At 55.0% G+C, this 22,741-nt stretch overlaps 1 protein-coding gene across 10 annotated transcripts in view; it reads left to right on the top strand.

Moving 5' to 3' along the window:
* LOC144935566 (hepatocyte nuclear factor 6-like) overlaps nucleotides 1-22,480 on the top strand; it is a 55,147-nt gene extending 32,667 nt beyond the window's left edge. For 2 of the 10 annotated variants that reach the window (XR_013637330.1, XR_013637328.1), the window contains exons 2-3: nucleotides 18,244-18,438; nucleotides 22,170-22,256. Coding sequence is in view for 7 of the 10 variants with exons in the window: in XM_078862351.1 (XP_078718477.1) it covers nucleotides 18,644-18,703; nucleotides 22,170-22,477 (368 nt within the window). In the remaining 3 variants the exon portion in view is untranslated. Of the gene's footprint in view, nucleotides 1-11,243; nucleotides 11,318-18,243; nucleotides 18,439-18,643; nucleotides 18,704-22,169 lie in introns of those variants that run through there. The other 8 variants (XM_078862352.1, XM_078862349.1, XM_078862351.1 and 5 more) reach the window with 5 other exon arrangements.
* The last annotated feature ends 261 nt before the right edge of the window (nucleotides 22,481-22,741 follow it).

Raw genomic sequence — 22,741 nt, 5'->3', positions numbered from 1 at the left:
CGTGTACATTTTAGTTTTCATTTATACAAACATGTGCAACGTCGACACAATAGAAACAACACTGATCAGCACGTTGGGTTCTTACTCATGACTACATCACGTCACGGTATCGCCGCTTTGTAGATCCACTGCTGGATGAAGCGCTGTATCCGGGAATCGAACCCGGGTTCGCCGGGTGTGTTGCGAGCGCAGGTGCGCTAACCACTGCGCCACCGCTCCCCCACCACAGACACGCACGCGTCTATGTATATAACTGTGTAGACACCACACACACGCACGCACGTCTCTATGTATATACTGTAACTGTATAATAGAAATGCACGAGGCACGCATTGTAACAACGAGGGACACCGTCGATCCGCGTGTTAGACCCCGCCGCGTGTGTTGGGTTCCTCTTCTCGAGAATCTCCGCGACAATTCTGGCAGGTTTGGAGAGTGCTGTGGGTGGGTGGGTGGCACCAGTTGGTGGGGTGGGTGGGTGGCACCAGTGGGTGGGTGAGTGGGCTGGGTGTCACCAGTTGGTGGGTGGGTGGCACCAGTGGGTGGGTGGCACCCGTTGGTGGGTGGGTGGCATCAGTGGGTGGGTGAGTGGGCTGGGTGTCACCAGTTGGTGGGTGGGTGGCACCAGTGAGTGGGTGGCACCAGTTGGTGGGGTGTGCCACTGCAATGGTATGTGGCTGTACAGTATGTACATACAACACACCCGGGACGATATCAGCAGCAGCAAACAACAACAGCAAATAGCTGCACGCTCGCCAGTGTAATGTGATTTTGACAAACGCATACATTAGCTCGCAATCGATAGGGCGACCCGCGCTCGCGGCAGACGGAGGAGGAGGATGCGGAGGAGAGTGGGATTCCTGGCATGGCCGACAAAACGACAGCCGCATGTGGCGCGCGCGCGCGCGTGACAGCGGCAGCCGCAAAGAAGCCGCGAAGAAAAACATCCACGGGCCCCGGTTCGATCCAGACCCCAGGCGATCCGCTCGTTTTCATTTCGATGAGATACAGAAAAAAAATGAGAATCAGGCCGTACCGTTTCTGGCGATAAAACAGGAGTTGTGTTAAGGTGTTCAAACACCGAATAGAGATGACCTTTTGCGAGACATCAAGTCTGTGAGAAAACATGCAAAGAAACATGCTCTTGTAATGTACGGCATTGTGTCTGAAACTGATTGGCCTCCACCAGAGACGACCTTCGTTATGGCCTCGTCTCACCAATGTTAGGCCAGAGTACAACGCCAAAAGCGAATGTCTTAACACCCGTTTTTTTATTCCTAGAAAGGATAAAGCCTATTGCTATTGTTTCATCATTTTGATACTGGCAAAAAGGTCTCATAGATATCTTTTCATGTAATTGTTCGTTAACGCAATGGGGGGCGGGGCGCGGGGATAATTACGGTGGCTAGGAGATGTTAACTACCTCGCCTGGTTATACAGGAGGTCGTGGGTTCAATCCCGGCCCTGACGATGCCTGCTGTATGTTTGGAGTTTGCGTGTCTGTTTCCCCGTGCTAACGTGGATTTTTCTCCGGGTCCTCCGGTTTTTCCCTCCACGTTTATAAAAAATCGCGTTTAGAGTATTCGGCTGCTTGTACATTCCCACGTGATAAGCCACTTCGTTTACCTATAAATTGTCATAACCAGTTCGCTTCTGAAAAACAGCTATACACATCTCAGTGAGCCTTACCTGTTTGGGAAAAAAACTGTTTATTTTAGTTGAATTACAAACGCGCGTCACTGTTTCGGTCGCCGCGCCGATGAATGCGATCCGCGGACCGCGCGAAGTGGATTTCTCAATCGGGGCGACAATCCGACCGGCACGTGGAGCGTGAGTGGATCCACAACGGAAGACAACAAACAGCTGCGCCAACCTCGCCGGCAAATTGGCACTCGGACCCTCGCCCGATGACCAGCCCACGCGGAAGGAGAGACGATGTCTCGGGCTCGACTCCGAGCCCCCTTTCGCGCTGTCGATCGACAACCTTCGCCGCCATTTTTCTCTCTGGGTAGCGGCCATTTTACCGGGAGGAGGAGGAGCAGCAGCAGCGTCAGCTGACGAGACAAGCCATTGTGTGTTGGCGTTGATGATGATTATTGACGCGATACGCCTACACGGACATTAGCCCAGGCGACATCATCAAATTATATAAGTAAATCGGACCGGTGCTATGCTTCGCGACGGTGAAGGTGGTGGATAGCGTCGCATAGGGCGAGGCATTTGGATGGAAATCCGGGCGCATGAACGGAACGGAGAGGCCACCACGGACTCATCCGCAACAACGAAGCGCCAAAGGGCCCCTTCTCGACGGGGGTCAACTTTTGTTGCGGTCAATTCGGCCGCGTCGCAATTAGTCGGAGTTGACGTGGGGTTGTTGTTGTTGTTGCCAAAGAGATAAAAGCAAATCCGCGGCTGATGTTTGCAACTTAGGGGGGGGGGGGTTGGGGGAGGGGTTGATTGCACGACGTGGGACATGACATCAACTTGCAGATACACACACACACACACACGGGGGAGGCGCGGAGTTAGAGGGCGACTGTTGGCGAGACGAGTTGGTGGGTGAGCGCATTGTGGGGGACATTGTAGGAGGGCACGTTGCGTGTATTTGACATCTAAAGTGAAATTACATAAACTGCGACTTCAACCCTTTGAGATGCGTCCTTAGCCTGGTACAACAACAAGCTCGCCCCGCGTGTAGACCGTGGTTCTACAAACAATGCATAATTGCCATGATAATGTTACAGCCATTTGCCAATCCATTGCTAGGCGAAAGTCTCCACCCACACACGCCACACGCCGTTCCTTCACTGCGGGCCGGCGGTTATGACCCAGGCTCAGGACCGGCTGAGATATTGCCCGCCACTTGCTCGATGCGCCTCGATACGGGCAACATGACTTAGCCGGGTTCATAGAGCGCAGTGCGCCAGCACCTCATCGCTTGCCTCGATTTAAGAAGGCACGGTTTGATTCAATATCGCAAAGGACAAATCGGAACGGTACCGATTATCTGGGCCGGTTCTGTGCTTCCTCTAGGTCGACTCGAGACTCAAATGAGTGCCGGGTGTGGTGTGTGGTGCGTGTGTAGTGGTGTGTGTGTGTGTGTGGTGTGTGTGTGTGTGTGTGTGTGTGTGGTGCGTGTGTAGTGTGTGTGTGGTGTGTAGTGTGTGTGGTGCATTCACATAAACGCCGCCTTGTCGCGTCCTCATTACCGTGTCAAACGCCTCGCTCCCTTCACAAAGGGTGCGCGCAGTGCGTACATATCAATCAGTCAATTAATCAGCAAATCAATCAAGCCAGCAGTGTCCTCTCGCTGGAGCAGGTGGGAGCCCTTCCAGAGTCATTACCCCGAATACGAGACAGCAGTGGCACATTCGCGGTTATAGACGTGGGGAGGTGGGAGGGGAGGTGGAAGGTGGGGGTAGGGAGGTGGGTGGGGCGGTGGGAGGTGGTGGGTGAGGAGGTGGGTATGGGTGGGTGGGTGGGTGGGAAGGTGGGTATGGGTGGGTGTGTAGCGAGGTGGGTGTGGGTGGGTATGGGTGGGTGGGGAGGTGGGTATGGGTGGGTGTGTAGCGAGGTGGGTGTGGGTGGGTATGGGTGGGTGGGGAGGTGGGTATGGGTGGGTGTGTAGCGAGGTGGGTGTGGGTGGGTATGGGTGGGTGGGGAGGTGGGTATGGGTGGGTGTGTAGCGAGGTGGGTGTGGGTGGGTATGGGTGGGTGGGTGGGGAGGTGGTTAGGTGGGGAGGTGGGTGGGTTGGTGGAGGGAGGTTACATTTGTATTGACAAAGACCCCCTCCCCCCTTGCCTGTCTGTAGCCTGCGCAGACTGTAGGGGCAAGTGCTCGGCCACCCGCGATTAAAACGGCGGTCGAAGCCGTGCCGAGGTGACGATCTCGGACCGGTCACCAACGACGGCGTTTTGCAAAAAAAAATATTTTTTGTTTATTGTTTTAAACTTACAATTGCCGACATTGATTTATTTTGCAAGGATTGTTTTCCTTGTTCCGAATACATTCGGTTCACACATTTGACGCAAGCCCGTTTCGTGAAGACACACAAACACACACGGGGGAGCGGCACAGGGCGCGCTTTGAGATGTCCGCATGGATTCGTTCGTCTCACTGCGAGAGCGCTTTTGGCAATCAACGAAAGCGCATCAACCCGAACGTCGCTCACTCCGCGTGTGTGTCTGTCCGTCGAACTTCTTTCGCGCCGTACGTAGCCAACCGTGCCAATCGCCACACAGCCTCCCATTACAGCAACGTGGCGTCCAGACGGATTGTGTAAAAACGTTGATTTGCCTTATTATATCAATCCCCAGTATGTCCTGCGGTTTGTTCGCACACAGATCGACCGACGGCTTTGGCACAGAACGATAGATCGACGCCGCGTCTAAGCGCCTCTGTGTGCAGTGTTCACGCAGCACACGCACGGAAGCAAAGGCGCATCGTGTCCATACCCTGACTCCGTTCGTGTCAGCAATGCTCTTCCCTATGCAAGCCACACATTCATTGCCCAAGTCAATACGGCGCCAATTGAGATACAAAGACAAGAACAAAAAAGCCCCCCCCCCCCGTGTTTGCTCGACAGACTGTTGGGTCAAGTGCTCTTAGCGAGCACCTTTAAAGGCCTACGCGGCACGCGAGTGGATGGATGGTAAGCAACACGCCCCAGCCGCCTTTGTCTCCCCAGTACTGATGTTTACACACTACAACAGCTACTCTCATTTGCGGCTGAATCGACCTAGGGGAGGCGCAGGATCGGAACCCGTTCAGTTGGCCGTGAGCAGGAATCGAACTCAGGTCGCCGGGTTCGCAGCGCAGCGCGACAACGTGGCGCTCCCCACGTGTACACACGCACGCGCGCGCACATTGAGATCTGAATCTTGATGTGAATATTAAACGCAGACAGCGTTCATTTCTTAGCGCGTCGCGTGGAACGCGTGTAACAACCATCGGGCGCGTGCAGCGTGGAACGAGTTAATTTGAATGGGGGAGGGGTAAATTGGTAAACGCGGAAAGACGGGAGCGTGGTGGTGGTGGTGGTGATGGGAGGGGAGCGAGGACTGGAAGGGCGGGCACTGATGAATCGTCACAATGGTTTCGTAACAATAGAATCGTAACAATAGTTTCGTCACAATAGAATCGTCACAATAGTTTCGTCACAATAGAATCGTAACAATAGAAAAATAACAATAGAATCGCTGGCGAACAGGGGGTGGAGAGGTGGGGGGGGTGAGCGACGTTATACCGGATTACGACTTGATGCTGGATTACGAAATGGATAAGCAGACTGTGTCTCGCGTCCATTAATGATTTATATTTTCTACACCAATGGCTAATGATTATTGGGAGATGCGAAACGGAAGCTGTTTATGCGGGCCTGTACCACAGACAGTGAAAATTCACTGTACCGCACACACAGTGAGACTCACACACAGTGCATATTCACTATACCACACACACAGTGAGACTCACACACAGTGCATATTCACTGTACCATACACACGGCGAGACTCGCACACAGTGAATATTCACAGTGACACAGTGAGTCTCACAGTGACACAGTGAGACTCACACACAGCGAATATTCACTGTGAATATTCACTGTGAATATTCACTGTGAATATTCGCTGTGTGTGGTACACACACTGGTGGGAGCGGTGGCGAAGTGGTTAGCGTACGAACACGGCGATCCGAGTTCCATTCCCGCTCACGACCATTAACATATTTGAAGCGGTCCTGGGTATCCGCCAAGGAGGACTCGGCCCGACGTGAGTGCTGGGCCCTGGTGCAGTCAAAGGCGGTCACGCGTCTTGCAACAACAACAACAACACAAACCCAATAATGAACGAGACGGGTTCAACAAGGAGACAATTATAATCGATTATCGACTCGCTATCCTCCCACCGCGACAATCAAATCGCTGGCGTGGTGGTAGTTGGAGGAGGAGGGGGTGGGGGCGAGTCACTGCGCGTTCGCGGCGTCGCTGCTGCACGCGTGACGGTGCTTGATGATTGTACCGCCGACATTAGAGATCTCTACGACCTTTAGATTGGAAGGTCCAGTAGCCGAAACGTCTGGGGTTTTTTTTTTATCTTTTCAGGGCTTATCCGTCACTGCCACTGCCAGCACAGTTATCACAAACGCGTCTAATTGTTGATTGTCGATGCGCCGCTTCCTAAACGTTGCGCATTGCAAACACTCGAACCCTGGCACGTGACCACCCATCGCGAACCCCACACGAGTCGCACTCGCCGCATGTGTAAGGGTACAGGAGCTTGTGGAATCACCCACGTGGACGTAGCGCACAGCGCGCGCGTGCGTGTGTGTGTGTGTGACTACCGTAGCGTTGGATGCAAAGACCGCCCGTGTAGCCTACGGGTGAACCGTTGTTGTGGCAAGTGCTGTTAGCGAGCACCAGTGAAGGCCGGGCACGGGCGCACGAGGTGGTGGGTTTTGTGTGACCAGCAACACGCCCGGCCGCATTTGTCTCCCGAGTGCCGATGTAAGGGACTCTGTTTCAGGCTGATTCGACCTCTGGTACCGGCTCGGATATCGCTCGCCACCGATGTTCCGCCGAGAGCGGGGGAATCTTGATTTCGGCAGCAGTGCACCGACCAGACCACTACGCCACCGCTCCCCCTGAATGCAAATCACAAAAAACACAGAGACACGCGCGATGTCTGCTTTACGGGCTTGGCGCACACAAAGACGCGCTGCTCTTTGCGTCCCCCCCCTCTCTCCTTCCCCCCCGTCCCCACCCACACCACCACCCAAACCACCACCACCACCCACACCACCACCCACCCCCCCACCTCCTGCGTGGACTTCGCGCCTTGCATTCCAGCAGCAGCAGCAGCGGCGGCGGCGGCTCAGTGGCGTAATTGGTATCAGCGCGCGCTGATTGCCCTGCGGTCTCTGCGCGCTCTCTCGCTGCGTCGTAAAGATTCAAGATAGGGCGCCAGCCACTCGGCTGCTGCTGCTGCTGTCGTGTGCAGGGGGCAGCGGGGATATTGATGGGGGGGGGCGGTAGCGGTTTAGCGCGGTGCGCTACTGTACCCGGCGACCCGAGTTCGATCCCTCGCTCGCGTGGCCACAGAGACCCGTGGCGATTATCTGAACCGGTCCTGGGCCCCTCCCCTAGGTCGACTCAGCCTCAAATGAGTATCCGGTGCCGTGCCTAGACATCGGTCACTCGGGAGGCACCCACCCCCTCGTGTGCCGTGCCGGCTTGCATCGGTGCTGCTCAATAACCGCACTTTCCCCATCGGTCTGCCCGAGGCTATGTGGGTGATCTTTGTCTCGCTCGCTCGCCCATGCACCGCGCAGTCTGTGCTGCCGACACTCACGCCCCGCCCCTCTCCCCCTGCCGCACCTACACACACACGCACCTATACACACACGCACCTACACACACACGCACCTATACACACACGCACCTATACACACACGGACCTACACACACACGCACCTATACACACACGCACCTACACACACACGCACCTATACACACACGCACCTATACACACACGGACCTACACACACACGCACCTATACACACACGCACCTACACACACGCACCTATACACACACGCACCTATACACGCACGGACCTACACACACACGCACCTATACACACACACACCTACACACACACGCACCTATACACACACGCACCTATACACACACGCACCTACACACACACGCACCTATACACACACGCACCTATACACACACGGACCTACACACACACGCACCTATACACACACGCACCTACACACACACGCACCTATACACACACGCACCTATACACACACGGACCTACACACACACGCACCTATACACACACGCACCTACACACACGCACCTATACACACACGCACCTATACACGCACGGACCTACACACACACGCACCTATACACACACACACCTACACACACACGCACCTATACACACACGCACCTATACACACACACGCACCTACACACACACGCACCTACACACACACGCACCTACACACACACGCACCTATACACACACGGACCTACACACACACGCACCTACACACACACGCACCTACACACACACGCACCTACACACACACGCACCTACACACACACGCACCTATACACACACGTACCTATACAAACACACACCTACACACACACGCACCTATACACACACGCACCTATACACACACGCACCTATACACACACGCACCTTGGTTTGTTTTTACAAGGAGCAGCTAGTCTGTCTGGACGTCACCGTCCGTCCCTGCGAACGGTGACGTCCAGCCAGCCAACCAGCCGGCAAACCTTTTTGTTAAAACATAGAATACAATCCACGCAGTGTGGATGGACTGCCCCCCCCCTGTCACAGGAACGAGGACATTCCACCGCTTGCTCAGGATCACCGCCGCCACGGCTTCGTTTTTTAAGTCGGGAGGAGCAGCTCTCGACGCGTCTGGCAGGTCTCCATCCACTCCTGGATGAGGGCCTCCAAACGCCGATCCAGCCGCGGCCTCTTGTTTAACCATACTTCACCACGCCCGGTCCTCCACACTGCGCGTTGCTCAAGGCGCCGATTGGCCACGAATATAATTCAGGAAGTGCGGATCTTTCGCGTCATACGTCACCAACCGCGGTGCGCAATGCGGGCCCGGGGGGAGGGGGTGTGGTTGGTGGATCACGCGAAGATTGCCACGAGCGCGAGGCCACCCGCTTGCAAGGGAACGCGCGATTTGGCCTGCAGGTGCCGGCACAGCAAGTGGGTTGTTGACCCACGAACCCGGCGTGAGTGGCACGAGATGCAGGCACTCGTGTGGGTGCCACATGCCCTGGAATAAAACAGGACGCGAACAGGCCCTAGATAAATCTAGCAGGCGTAGCGGTGGCGCAGTGGGTTGACCCGCTCCGGCTGCACTACGAACCAGGCAAACCCGAGTTCGAACCCTGCACCACCACGGCTGCACAAGCAGAAAGTTGGTTAAACCTATGGTTTAAAAAAAAGCGGATGGTTAAACCTCCCTGAAGTCGGCTCGGCCTTAAACCATTATAGGCAACCGGTGCGATGTGTAAACATCATCACTTTCCCCAGCCAACAGTCTATAAAGTCTACACGAGGGTGGTTGGGTGGAGGGAGTCTTTATCTGTGTGGGCAGTAGCCGGCTCTGGCTGGTGTGTGCGCGCGTGTGGGTTCACGCGCACAGGGGCCTCTGTGTTTATGGCGGGGAGGGGGCGAGATAGGGCCGCTATGTTTGTTTGGTTTGGTTTTACGGAGGGCGTCTCGAACCCCACGTGGGCGCCCGTAGACACCGCGGGTGGCGAGGCGCTTCGCCCCGCAGCGTAGCGACTTTCTGTGGCATCCGTGGGGTTCCATTCACGGCGTCCCGGGTGGGGTGGGGTGGGAGGGGGAGGGAATACAATCACCGAACGAAGAGACTCCCTCTGAGGTGTGATTCTTCATCATCATCGTCGTCGTTGATTGCTGGAGGCCAGATCGCCGCGTAAGCAAGATGTGTGTGTGTGTGGTGTCGTAAACCCTCCTCCACCCGACGCGGCCAATGAGTAAAGCTGCCACGTGACACCAAGACGTGTTCAGTGTCGTGACATCGCCACCCGCGACAGCGACACCCGCGGTGCCGCTAATCGCGCGGCAGCTTTTTTATTAATTGGCTGTGTCGGGTGGCGCAGAGCTTACGACACACATTTTTGCTTACGCAATTTGACCGCCCCCCTCCCCTCCTCCAAAAGACTGTTCGTTGCACAGGTGTGAGAGCGAGTGAGCCGAGTATCAATCTACGGCGGAGGAGTTTTGCGATAATTTTACCGCCAGACGTTCGACTCTTCCGCCAACGGACTATTTATTTAATCGTGTGCATGTACTGCACTGCGCATCCATTTTTGTTTTGCCAATCTACTGCCTCGCCGCCCCTTCATATCTCGAGGAATGACAAACACTTTACATCACAAAGACAAATATCCCTCGTATAGCCTCCAACAGACTGTTGGGGCAAGTGCTGTTAGCGAGCAGCACCCGTGAAGGCCGGCACTGCGGCACACGAGGGAGGGGGTGGGGTGTCAAGCAAACGCGCCCGGCCACCTTTGTCTTCCCAGTGTTGATTATGCATCTCACCAGTTGAGGCTGAGGTGTTTGGGGGACCTCAAGCGGGAATCGAACTCGGGTCGCCCGGTGCGTCCCGTCCCTTGCACTGGCGGCCCGTGGCGTGGCCATGCAGAGCAGCAGAGCATCTCGCAGGCCACGCGGGAGTTTGTGTTGGCCGCGCCCGACTCTGCCGATGAGCTCCAGAATGGGGCAAAACCGGGCTGCTGGTTCACGTGAACTCCGCAGCGCCGTTACGCCGACAAAATGCAAACGCGCATTGGGTCTGCGTGGCAAATACGGAACGGAAAGACGAAATGTGATTTATTGAATTTAGGGCCAGGTTATTGCTGTAGTTGTGTGTCTATTTATAAGCCTCACCTCGACAGCACTGGAATTGTGTGTATTCGCATCGACACGTTGTGTAAGTATACGTAATTATGTAATTGGTTGTTAAATGTTCAGAGTAAATAATAGAAATGTTCATATACCTCCTCGACCATTTGCCACTCAACGATGCGTTACTGCACCACAGTCCATCGAATGTTGGCAGTGATAGGTGAACACTTTTTCTTAGTGTGGAGGGGTGGCGCAGTGGTTAGCGCGCCGTGCTTCAGACCCGAGTTCGATTGCCGGCCACGGATGACATCAGTGGCGAGTGATATCTGAACCGATCCCGGGAACCCCCCCCCCCCCCCTCCACTTCACCGACCCGCACTGACCAGCGTGGTGAAGTATGGCCAAAACAAAACCCCATCCGTGGCGTGCGGAGGGCCCAGTCACCCAGCAGTGGTTTGACCAAATGGCTGCAAGCAGTGCACGAATGCAGCGGGGCTCAACCCGGGGACGGGACGTCAACTCAAATGTGAACCACGTCGCCGGTTGTGTTATCTGACGCCGGGTCCACGCGTGAGCCAACAATTGAGCCAACAATTGAGCCGACCAATTGAGCCGACCAATTCTCTCGCAGCGCCGTCACCGTGGGACGAGTCGTGCCTCTGCTTGCGTGAGCGCCAACACGCGCGCGCTTTGAAACAATTCCAGTTGCACGCAAAAACCAACGTGGCGCGCAACTGCTCGCTCAGGTGCGGACCCGGCTTCGTTCACTGATCGGTGTGTCCCCTCCCCCCGTATGATAAGCAGGCGAGAAACGTCGCACGCCACAATCGTCCTGAGTGCGTCTCGCCATCTCCCCTGGATCTCGGACGCCAAGCAGGGCCGAGGATCTGGTCAGTGGGTTGTGTGTGGGGGTGACCGCCAGTGCCTTGCCTGGTGTTGTCGTGCATGGCGCTGCGAGAGCCCGCGAGGGTTGGCCAGAGATTTGAGACTTTGGAGTGAATCTCGGTGCATAATTCGCATGACCGGCACGCCGTGGTCCGCCCTCGCAGACGTCACCATGGGGTTGTTTGACTCTACTTGGTTAAGCTAGAGGAGGGCACGTCACTAATGGGGCAGGTAATCAGACGCATGTGTCCGGGTTAATAGATACAGTACGTCGGCGGTTAACTAACCGTTAGTTACACTGATCGTCAGCTACCACGTAATAAATTACGAGGCGCCTGTAGCGGGAATCGAACCATCGCGAAAGTGCAAACCGCCTCAGTGGCGAGCGAGCTGACCATCACCGCACCATTCTGGAATTCCAACTCCTGAATTTCCCACTCCCCCATCCGTCCGTGCTATCTGGGCCCGTTCAGCTCCAAGTCTGGACACCTTCAATCTTGACTTAAAGCTTTCGTGACTGCAGGAATTAATATTATTTGGGTGTTTCGGTAAAGTCACGTAGATAGGTTCCCCCCTTTTCTTCCTGATGATCGCTTGTGTTGCGATCGAAACCTCGTAGTTTTTTGTTAATTTTATTATTTTTGTTTTACCTATCTACGTGACATTACCGAAAGACCCAAAGAATATGGGCACCTTGCTCGCCTGCTCCGTCTAGTGGCCATCTGTTAAAGAAGAAAAGAGCTTTTCAGCTCATCGGATTTCCCCCAGTATAAATACATCCTCTGATTGTGAAAGATCCCTCGCGACACGCACCACATGGGCTGTTACACGGACACGTTCTGGAGGGGAGGGTGGGGAGTGGGAGGCGAGGAGTGGTGAGTGAGTGTGGGGGGGCTCCCATCCTCAGTCTCCGTGTGCACTCAGAAGCAGGGGGGGGGGGCGGGGGGGGAGTGGAATCGCCTCCACCGCCTCGCGAATGAGTGTCGCTGTGGCGGTGACTCAAGTCCCGCGTGCGCGCGGTGGCCGCGTCTGGAGGAGCGGTGGGGAGCAGCGCCACGAGGGGGGGTGAGGAGGTGTGGGTGGATGTGGGTGGGTGTGGGTGGGTGGGTGTGGGTGGGTGGGTGGGTGTGGGTGTCAGTGGATGTGAATGGGTGGGTGGGGGTGGGTGGGTGTGGGTTGGTTTTTTTTTGTCCGCAGTGCCCCCCCTCTGGCAAAAGCGTCGGCACCCAAATAGCCCAAAAGGGTGTATACACAAAAACGTAGGGCTGGATCAGGTACACATATATACAGCTCGAATTCAAATACCTCATAAACACAAGCAGCTAATTAATATATAAAGACAATTGTTAATCCGTCTCGTCTCTTATCTTGTCGGCATCTATTTTCATCCCGAATTGTGTTCCATTTCTCTAATCTCGCTATCTCACTCACTCTCGCCTATAACCCCTTCTGCCATCTCACCACACGGCTCTATCGCGCGTCTACATTTCTCCCTCATCTCGCCCCCATCTCGCCCCCATCTCTTATCTTTCGTCCACATCTCTTCCGTTATCGCAAACCAGGAGTGATCAATTGAAATCGGACAGGAAGGCGCAGCTCATTTCTCATGAAGGTTCTACCAATTGGCGAGCGCCTCTCACCGAGAACGGGACAAAGAGGAGGGATGATGAGGAGGGTGGATGAGGAGGGTGGATGAGGAGGGTGGATGAGGAGGGTGGATTAGAAAGGTAGCGGAGGAGGAGGGTGTGGAGCGAGGTACTGCGAACTCGCACCATTGTATCTGAAAAATCGTGGTCGCATCGTCTCGCTTTCTGATTTCTCTCGTCTGGCTCGGGGAGGCGGCGGGCGGGTGGGGGGGACATTGGAGAGACACCGGAGAGAGAGATACGGTCACTGCGGCAAATCCATATGTATGGGGGGGGGAGTGGGTGCGCAGAGCGAGGAGGATGAGGATGGCGCTGGTTCCACGCGCCGCGTGTCCCCTCTGCTGCCCGATGTCCGTCACTGCAGCGCAGAGCGCGCGCCGCAGAGAGCACGCACGCGGAGCCCCCACTACACACACGCACTACACACACCACACACACACTCCACCCACACACACCACACACACACCACAGACACCACACACACCACACACACACCACACACACACGCACCACACACACACCACACACACACACCACACACACACACCACACACACACCACACACACACCACACACATGCACCACACACACCACACACACTTGGGCCCCACACGCTCCACACACACACCACACACACACACACCACACACACCACACACACACACACACCACACACATGCCCCACACACACCATACACACGTGGTTCCCCGAGGGAGACTCTGCAGGGGTGAGCATTAGTGACGGTCAGCAGCGTAGCGAGCGTGGGGGGCATGCAGGGGGTCCCCTTGACAACCACCTACAGTAGTGACAAAGAACAACAAAAATGTAAACACGGTTTACATTTTTATTTACTTTTTTCAAGAAATCGCTTTCATTCACGTCCCACGTTTCATTTTAATCTAATTAGGGCGGTAACGTTTCGCTTCCGCAAATAGCGCAAAGTCAAATCTTTTTGCTCCACATGACATCAACGCTTCTGGTCTGGTGCCAACCCCCTCGATTTGTAGACAATATCCACATTGGACCCCCCCCCCCGCCTATTCTTTACACGCCCCCACAATGCGCACGTGCCATCTCTTTGAAACGTGCAAATTGAAAAAAAAATCGGTCGCCGGTCGTTGGCGGTGCGTCTCATGCGCTGACCTCTCCGGCGAGCCTCCGACACTTTTCACACGTGGCCGCAAAAGGTGCACCTAGCCTGGCACACGCGCCGCGGTGACGCCACCGTCACTTCGTGGCGAACGGCGGCGGTTGTCGTTCTGGGACATATTTTGCCAGTATCGACCCGAGCTATAAACGCTCCGATGCGTGCACTGGGGTTGCGCTGTTCGCCTTTTGGCGTCGTTCTCTGGTCTGACACTGGTGGTGAGACTGGCCGTGAAGAAGGCCGCTGCTGTCGCTCGAGTAGGCCAATCAGTTTACAATACAATGCATAATGACATTATACAGGTAGTCCCCGAGTTACGATGGAGATGCGTTACGACGACCCCATCGTAAGTCGAAAATATCGTAAGTCGAAAAACGGCCTCGCCTACCCAGAAGTCTTAAAGAATGGTGATAAATTAGCAAAACAGAGCAATTTACAGTGCCGTACTGTATGAACTATATGCGTACAGTACATCCCGGCAGCGTCCCAACGCACAGTATCGTACCTCGTACGCTGCTGCGTTTGCCTGCCGTGCGAAATGTAGAATATTTTACAATTTTGTCATATCGCCATCGTAAGATCGAAATATCGTAAGTCGGGGACTTGCTGTAGTTACATTAGTATTCAAGACAACGCGTGTAACATTATTATCAGAGCTACGTGTTTGTCTTCATGTTCACCGCAAGTACGCCGTGTGGCTCATGCAGAGACTCGATTACTTGCAAAGGGGTTATATTTGGTGCTTAAACATTTTAACACCTGTTTTATTGCCATAAAGGGGTGCGGTCGGTGTGCGTCTTACTTTCCGGCACGTCTTCTCATCCAGAGCACGCGGTATCGTCACGAGCAAAGGGGGTGGGAAACCAAAACAACAACAACAAGAGAGAGAGAAAAAAGTCGAATTCGTTTAAAACAAAACGTTCTTTTTCAAAAGCCGCAATGCACGAGACCGCTGATGGTCCTGCTTCATCAATGAAAGTCTCGAAGCAGTCCTTCATGAGCCGCATGCAGCCCCAGAGTCGCAGGATGCCCACCCCCCTGCCACATGGTTCACTGGACTTCCATGGTAAACTGAAATTTCCATGGCAAACTGAACTCCCATGGTTAACTGGACTCCCATGGCTAACTGAAATTCCATAGCAAATTGGACTCCCATGGTAAACTGGACTCCCATGGTAAACTGGACTTCCGTGGTAAACTGGACTCCCATGGTAAACTGGACTTCCATGATAAACTGGACTCCCATGGCTAACTGAAATTCCATAGCAAACTGGACTCCCATGGTTAACTGGACTCCCATGGTAAATTGAAATCCCATGGTAAACTGAAATCCCATGGTAAACTGGACTCCCATGGTAAACTGGACTTCCATGATAAACTGGACTCCCATGGCTAACTGAAATTCCATAGCAAACTGGACTCCCATGGTTAACTGGACTCCCATGGTAAATTGAAATCCCATGGTAAACTGAAATCCCATGGTAAACTGGACTTCCGTGGTCAGGGGTCGGCATACAAAAGCAACAATAAGAGCCATTTTATTTTGTTGATATCGAATTCCAGGAGCCGCGCCGCGGTCCTCCAAGAGCCGCCGCCTGCGGTTGGCCCGGAGCCGCAGCAGGTCGCAAGGCCCTCCCAGGTGGTCACGAGCCCTCGCAGGTCACGAGCCCTCCCAGGTGGTCACGAGCCCTCCCAGGTCACGAGCCCTCCCAGGTCACGAGCCCTCCCAGGTCACGAGCCCTGACGATTGCTTTGCCGATCGATGATTCGACGCGGACGCTCGGAACGTTGGGGAGCCCCAGGAGCCGCATCACCCATGCATGCAATCCCAGGGCTTTGGCTTTCAATTTGGAGGGGGCTTTGAGGGTTGCTGAGTGGCTGAGACGGGGGGGGGGTGGGTTTGGGAGGTCTCCCGCGGTGTCAATGTCGGAGCACTGAGCCATCACGGCTGAAATCCCGCATTTAAATCCCCGTGCTCCCACCCGGGATTAAACTGGGCTCTCGGCTGTGCTGAGTGCTGATGGCCTCGGCACGGTCGACGATGACTGCAAACACACAAAACAGCAGCAGCAACAGCAACAACAACCCCATTGCATAGATTAGCGCTCTCGACTTAAGCTCAGTTGAACCCGGCCCCGCTGCTGCTGCTGGTGTAGTTGTACTGTGCGGTTCGATGTTGGACGGTGCTGGTCTCGACTCGTAAGACTCTCGGATAGAGAGAGCGGCGATGTTTCGTTTTTGGCATTCCGATGGTTTACCCGGCAAGAGCCTCGCTCTGTGAGTTCCGTGGCTTTCCTTCGGGAGGGCACTGCTAAGTGTTCGCTGGACGTTGTTTTGTGTGTGTGTGGTTTGTCATCGCCCCCCATCTCCGATTAGCGCGGTTAGCTACGTACGGTGCGAAAGAAGTTAAACATACGTACGATGAGTAATTTGCGGAGAGGTTTTTTTTTTTTTGGGGGGGGAGTGGAGGAGAGGGTTGGTGGGGGGGGTTTCAAACTTTGGTACAACAACAAAAACATTGGAGCCGTGACACGGGGCACGCAATGGCCCCTACGGCTCTTGCCGGTGTCGGCACGGGGATCTTTAACGTCGAGATTCCCTCCTCCTGGACCCTCGCCGCGGGGTTCCCGTGAACGAAATGGAACCAGCAACTGGCCCGTCGACGATCCGCATGGCACTTTGGCCCTGCCATCGAGGAGGGTTGCATAGTTTACAAGCTAAAGAAATACAACTTATTAATAAAATATCTTGCAATTATTCGCAATTACAATACAGTGGTGTGCAACTGTGGCTCATCCAGAACAGACCACATGCAACGTCTCACGTCGCAATGCCCCGAACCAAACAAACGAAGGAGACGTCACAGCGATGATGATGATGACGATACCCTCTGTTGCTCCTGGCGCGGCTATCTCGCCTTGACCGCCAGACGGTGAAATTGTAAGTTGGTGGTCCCGCAAGCTCCGTCAACAGCCGCACGCTCACAAGAAGTTCCCGCACCGAGTCCTCTCGCATGCCCTCTCGTGGCCGCCGTGCCTCACAGGTCCGTTGACGAGCTCGACTCGCTGGAGGCGATTCTTGAGATGCCGTTGCATTTTCACCTTCAGCGCCAGCTGTGACCAATCCACTGCTGGATGAAGTCCTCCCTCCCCATGCAGTCGCTCAGGGTCTCGCGATCCTAGCCACCACCTGGCGTGTGGAGACGGTGGCTACCCTGTGTGCAGGTGCCAGCCGGGTTGTTAACTTCGCAAGGGAGCGCGAGGCGGCAGTTGGCTCGAGGAGGCGTTCATCCAGCAGTGGAGTGGCAGTGGCTGATGACGGCGGTGGAGGCAGGAGGCAAAGCCGACCACGCGCGTGGCCGCACCTCCGACTAGCACGGTTGGCTACGTGCGGTGCGAAAGAAGTTCAACACACGGGCGCGTGCTGGAGTACAGAGTCCACTGGCCCATCTCTCTCCCTCTCTCTTGGCTACTGGGCATGCCAAGAGAGTGGTGGGTGCGTGGGTGGGGGGGTTGTGACCAGTGACGTGCGGTGAGGTCAATGGCTGGGGAGGCACTGGTTAGTGTCACAGCCAGATTCACACACTGAGGAGGGGGGCGTGTCCTCACTAAGGGGAGGCAGATGTGACAGCTGCCTCCCCTGGTGCTTTCTTATTGCAGTTTCATGACGAGACCAGCGAGCCTAAATATCTTTATACACATACGTGAAATAAGTTACCTGGAATATGAAAGGCGAGGACATGTAATGAAGGGGTCTACAAACATTACATTGGTGACATACTGAGAGAGTAACAGGCACGCGCTTATTGCCCGCGCTCCATCCAGTTACTGAGGGGTTGCGCAATCAGAGGGGAGGCTGAGCCCGTCGCTGCCTCACCTCTCGTCTCTCCCTGTATTTGCAGCGGAGCTCCGCAAATTTTGGCGATTTTGACTATTAAAAATGATCGGAATCGTACAGAAATGACATTTATAACACAGATCAGTGGGACAATCTTAATATTTATTTTACTTGATTTTTTTTAGACTTTTCGTAACAGCTATTTTCATTGGAGTACTACAGGTGAGGCTCTGCCTCCCCTGCCTCCCCTGACCGCCCGTCCCTGGCTGTGACCCTTTTGGACAACAGGACCCGCGAACGGAACGACGGACGAGCGGCCGCGTGACCGACGTCCTCATCGGCGCGCAAGCGGCACCCCCCCCCCCCCCACTGCGAGACGTGGACCCGACATTCGGTGGCGGCCCGAAAACTTTGCCCAAACCTGAAACGTGCTTCGAATGACACCGACGAGAGGAGCGCGCGCGTGGGTCGTTCAACCCCTAGGTTTGCTCGGCCTTGAAATGTTCTCTTTGATGCGGTGTGCGCGAAGCTTTGGCAGTGGGGAGACGGAGCCGTGTCGCGGGCCGCGCGGGGTCGTCGCGATGACGTCGCTGTTGTGTCATGCCGCCGTTACCCAGCGCTCGGTGTGCGAGGCTAAAACGTGGGATGTGTGCGCGTGTGTTTGTCCCTGTGCGTGTGTGTGCGTTAGACTTTATAGAGAGCACTGCTGGAATGGCCCAGTATCCATCGCCAGTCATCAGCGCACAAAGTAAGGTCTACAGACCAGGGGGACGTAGATTCACCCACGGGCTTGTCATCCGACAGCTGCAAACTTTCGCGCACAATGTCACCGTTTCGCTTCCACTTGCCTCTGACTTTCTGGGCTTGCAAACCACTCTCTTGGCTGCTCTCCTCCCGCATGTCCACCTCTGTGTGTCCACCTCTGTGTGTCGTCTGCCTCTGTGTGTCTACCTCTGTGTGTCCACCTCTGTGTGTCCACCTCTGTGTGTCGTCTGCCTCTGTGTGTCTACCTCTGTGTGTCCACCTCTGTGTGTCCACCTCTGTGTGTCTAACTCTGTGTGTCCACCTCTGTGTGTCGTCTGCCTCTGTGTGTCGTCTGCCTCTGTGTGTCTACCTCTGTGTGTCCACCTCTGTGTGTCCACCTCTGTGTGTCGTCTGCCTCTGTGTGTCTACCTCTGTGTGTCTACCTCTGCGTGTCTAACTCTGTGTGTCTAACTCTGTGTGTCCACCTCTGTGTGTCGTCTGCCTCTGTGTGTCGTCTGCCTCTGTGTGTCTACCTCTGTGTGTCTACCTCTGCGTGTCTAACTCTGTGTGTCTAACTCTGTGTGTCCACCTCTGTGTGTCGTCTGCCTCTGTGTGTCTACCTCTGTGTGTCTACCTCTGCGTGTCTAACTCTGTGTGTCTAACTCTGTGTGTCCACCTCTGTGTGTCGTCTGCCTCTGTGTGTCTACCTCTGTGTGTCTACCTCTGCGTGTCTAACTCTGTGTGTCTAACTCTGTGTGTCCACCTCTGTGTGTCGTCTGCCTCTGTGTGTCGTCTGCCTCTGTGTGTCTACCTCTGTGTGTCTACCTCTGCGTGTCTAACTCTGTGTGTCTAACTCTGTGTGTCCACCTCTGTGTGTCGTCTGCCTCTGTGTGTCTACCTCTGTGTGTCTACCTCTGTGTGTCTAACTCTGCGTGTCTAACTCTGGGTGTCTAACTCTGTGTGTCTAACTCTGTGTGTCCACCTCTGTGTGTCGTCTGCCTCTGTGTGTCTACCTCTGTGTGTCTAACTCTGCGTGTCTAACTCTGTGTGTCTAACTCTGTGTGTCCACCTCTGTGTGTCGTCTGCCTCTGTGTGTCTACCTCTGTGTGTCTACCTCTGCGTGTCTAACTCTGTGTCTAACTCTGGGTGTCTAACTCTGTGTGTCCACCTCTGTGTGTCGTCTGCCTCTGTGTGTCTACCTCTGTGTGTCTACCTCTGCGTGTCTAACTCTGTATCTATCTCTGTGTGTCTAACTCTGCGTGTCTAACTCTGTGTGTCTACCTCTGTGTGTCTAACTCTGCGTGTCTAACTCTGGGTGTCTAACTATGTGTGTCTAACTCTGTGTGTCTACCTCTGTGTGTCTAACTCTGCGTGTCTAACGCTGGGTGTCTAACTATGTGTGTCTAACTCTGCGTGTCTAACTCTGTGTGTCTACCTCTGTGTGTCTAACTCTGCGTGTCTAACTCTGCGTGTCTAACTCTGCGTGTCTAACTCTGTGTGTCTACCTCTGTGTGTCTAACTCTGCGTGTCTAACTCTGGGTGTCTAACTATGTGTGTCTAACTCTGTATCTATCTCTGTGTGTCTAACTCTGTGTGTCTACTTCTGTGTGTCTAACTCTGCGTGTCTAACTCTGCGTGTCTAACTCTGTGTATCTACCTCTGTGTATCTACCTCTGTGTGTCTAACTCTGTGTGTCTAACTCTGTGTGTCTAACTCTGTGTGTCTAACTCTGCGTGTCTCACTATGCGTGTCTAACTCTGTTGTATGACTTGCAGGCAGACATGTTCACCGTGCACCGTGTTCTCCCCATCGTCAGATGCTTTCCCCCCAACCCCAACCCCCTCTGTGTTTCAAAGCGAAGCGTGAGGAGTGAGGGGTGAGGAGTGAGGGGTGAGGGGTGTGGAGTGAGAGTGAGACGTGACCCTCACACCAGAGGAGAGAGAACGCACGCCACCAGATACTAAGAACCACCTCCCAGAAGATAGCCCCCTCTCCTCTCTCTATTTATATTTCTTACTAAGCGGCGAGTGTCAACAACTCATCTCCTGGGCCCCCAGTGTCCTTCGTTGTGAGGCCCTAGCGGGCTGCTAGCGGCCTCCTGGTGCCCCCCCCCCACCCCTTGCAGGCCACGCCGTATCTCGGAATCAACACATTTATTGACACTGCAGAAGAAATCCGATGAGCTGCAAAGCTCTCGTTCTCACAGATGTCCAGTAGGTCACGTGGGGTCAGCAAGGCTCAGGGTCGCCCTCTTGAGGTCATCGAAACCTTTCGTCGATCGTCCTCCCCCCCCCCGCTGCCCCCTTCGCCTGCAGCTCCCTGACCAGCCCAGCGATCCGTGCTGTCGGCTCCGTCTCCCTGTCCAAGTTCCGTCTCAGCATCGTCTTCCTCTCCTCCTCTTCCGCCTACCGCTTGCTGGCGTCTCTGTCTCTCTATCTCTGTCTCTCCATGACACCACGACGCCCGCTGTCTCCGTGTGCAATGTTGCTGATGTGTGGTGTCATGTTGACGCTCTACAAGTCCACTTTGCATGCTCGCGTCTTCTACCCCAGTGAGGGTTGTGACATTCCGTAGGGGCCCTGTACGTCTTGCTTTGCGATATTGACATTGTTGTTGTTGTTGTTGCTGTTGTTGTTGCTGTTGTTGTTGTTGTTGCTCATGCAGCGCCACGGATTTGCCGTGTAAAATAGCCGGGCAAAAACTGGCTTCACGGAACCATCATCCGTGTAAAAAATCTAAATGAACTTAATCTTGAATCCCACACTCGCTAACGTCAGCTCAAAGAACGTGGGATGGAGCTCATCCCTGTTTGTGATCTTCTTAAGCCAGTGGTGGAAATTCCACGTTCATATGCCGCGGAGGAGGATATTCAGAGGACACTTATTGTTAAACCTCCTACAGAGTTGAACTTTTTTCTCCCAATATTGGAGGGATGATAGGCTGAGTGCGACGCTAATGGGGATTCAAACTCACGCCCTTCTTGACTTGGAGTCGAGTCCTGTCAAACTGCTGCACTCACCGTGGCAGATTTGGTGAATTTCCGCTAATGAGCAGCGAGAAACGCGCTTGCCTTCCTGTCCCACATGAGCTAGTGAGTGAGTGTGATGGAGAGTGAGTGAGAGTGATAGTGAGCGTGTGTGATAGATAATGAGTGAATGTGATAGTGAGTGAGTGTGTGTGATAGAGAGTGAGTGAGTGTAATAGAGAGTGAGTGTGAGAACGAGCGTGAGAACGAGCAAACCTTTACATGTGAGTGTGAGCACGTGTGTACTCGCGAGCGAGTGAGCGAGGGTGCAGGTGCATCTCCTGCGCATGCGTGGGTACGTGCGTGGGTACGTGCGTGGGTACGTGCGTGGGTACGTGCGTGGGCGCGTGCTTGGGTACGTGCGTGGGCACGTGCGTGGGCACGTGCGCGAGCCACAGTCCACCGTCGCCGCCCTGACGCCCGGCCTCCCTCCCTCTGTCCGCAGCGTGCAAGCGGAAGGAGCAGGAGCAGGGACGCGACAAGGGCAGCCAACCAAAGAAGCAGCGCCTGGTGTTCACGGACGTGCAGCGCCGGACTCTGTTCGCCATCTTCAAGGAGAATAAGCGTCCGTCCAAGGAGATGCAGATCACCATCGCGCAGCAGCTGGGCCTGGAGCTCAGCACGGTGAGCAACTTCTTCATGAACGCGCGCCGCCGCAGCCTCGACAAGTGGTCGGACGAGGGGGGTCCCGGCGCCAATTCGGGAGCCTCCTCGGGCGCCGGCTCGGTCCACGGCACCTGCACCAAAGCCTGAGTTGGGGGAGATGGGGGGGGTGGGGGAGGCGGAGGGAGGGGACGGAGCAACGCCGCCGGGTCTCCGTTGGCGGCGCTGTGGCACGGAGGCCGGTGCCCGGAGGAGTTTTACACAACGGCGGTCGTCGCTGGTTTGGAGCCAGGGAGGGGGAGCGGGTTGCCGGGGTCGGCCTGGGTGGGCGGTGGAGGTGCCGCCGCCGCCGCTGCTGCTGCTGCTTCTGCTGGTGGTGCTGGTGGTGGTGCTGGTGGTGGTGCTGGTGGTGCT

Source organism: Lampetra fluviatilis, chromosome 13 (genome assembly GCF_964198595.1).
Source record: "Lampetra fluviatilis chromosome 13, kcLamFluv1.1, whole genome shotgun sequence".
Classification (NCBI taxonomy): Eukaryota; Metazoa; Chordata; class Hyperoartia; order Petromyzontiformes; family Petromyzontidae; genus Lampetra; species Lampetra fluviatilis.
This window is presented reverse-complemented; position numbering and strand designations above follow the sequence as displayed.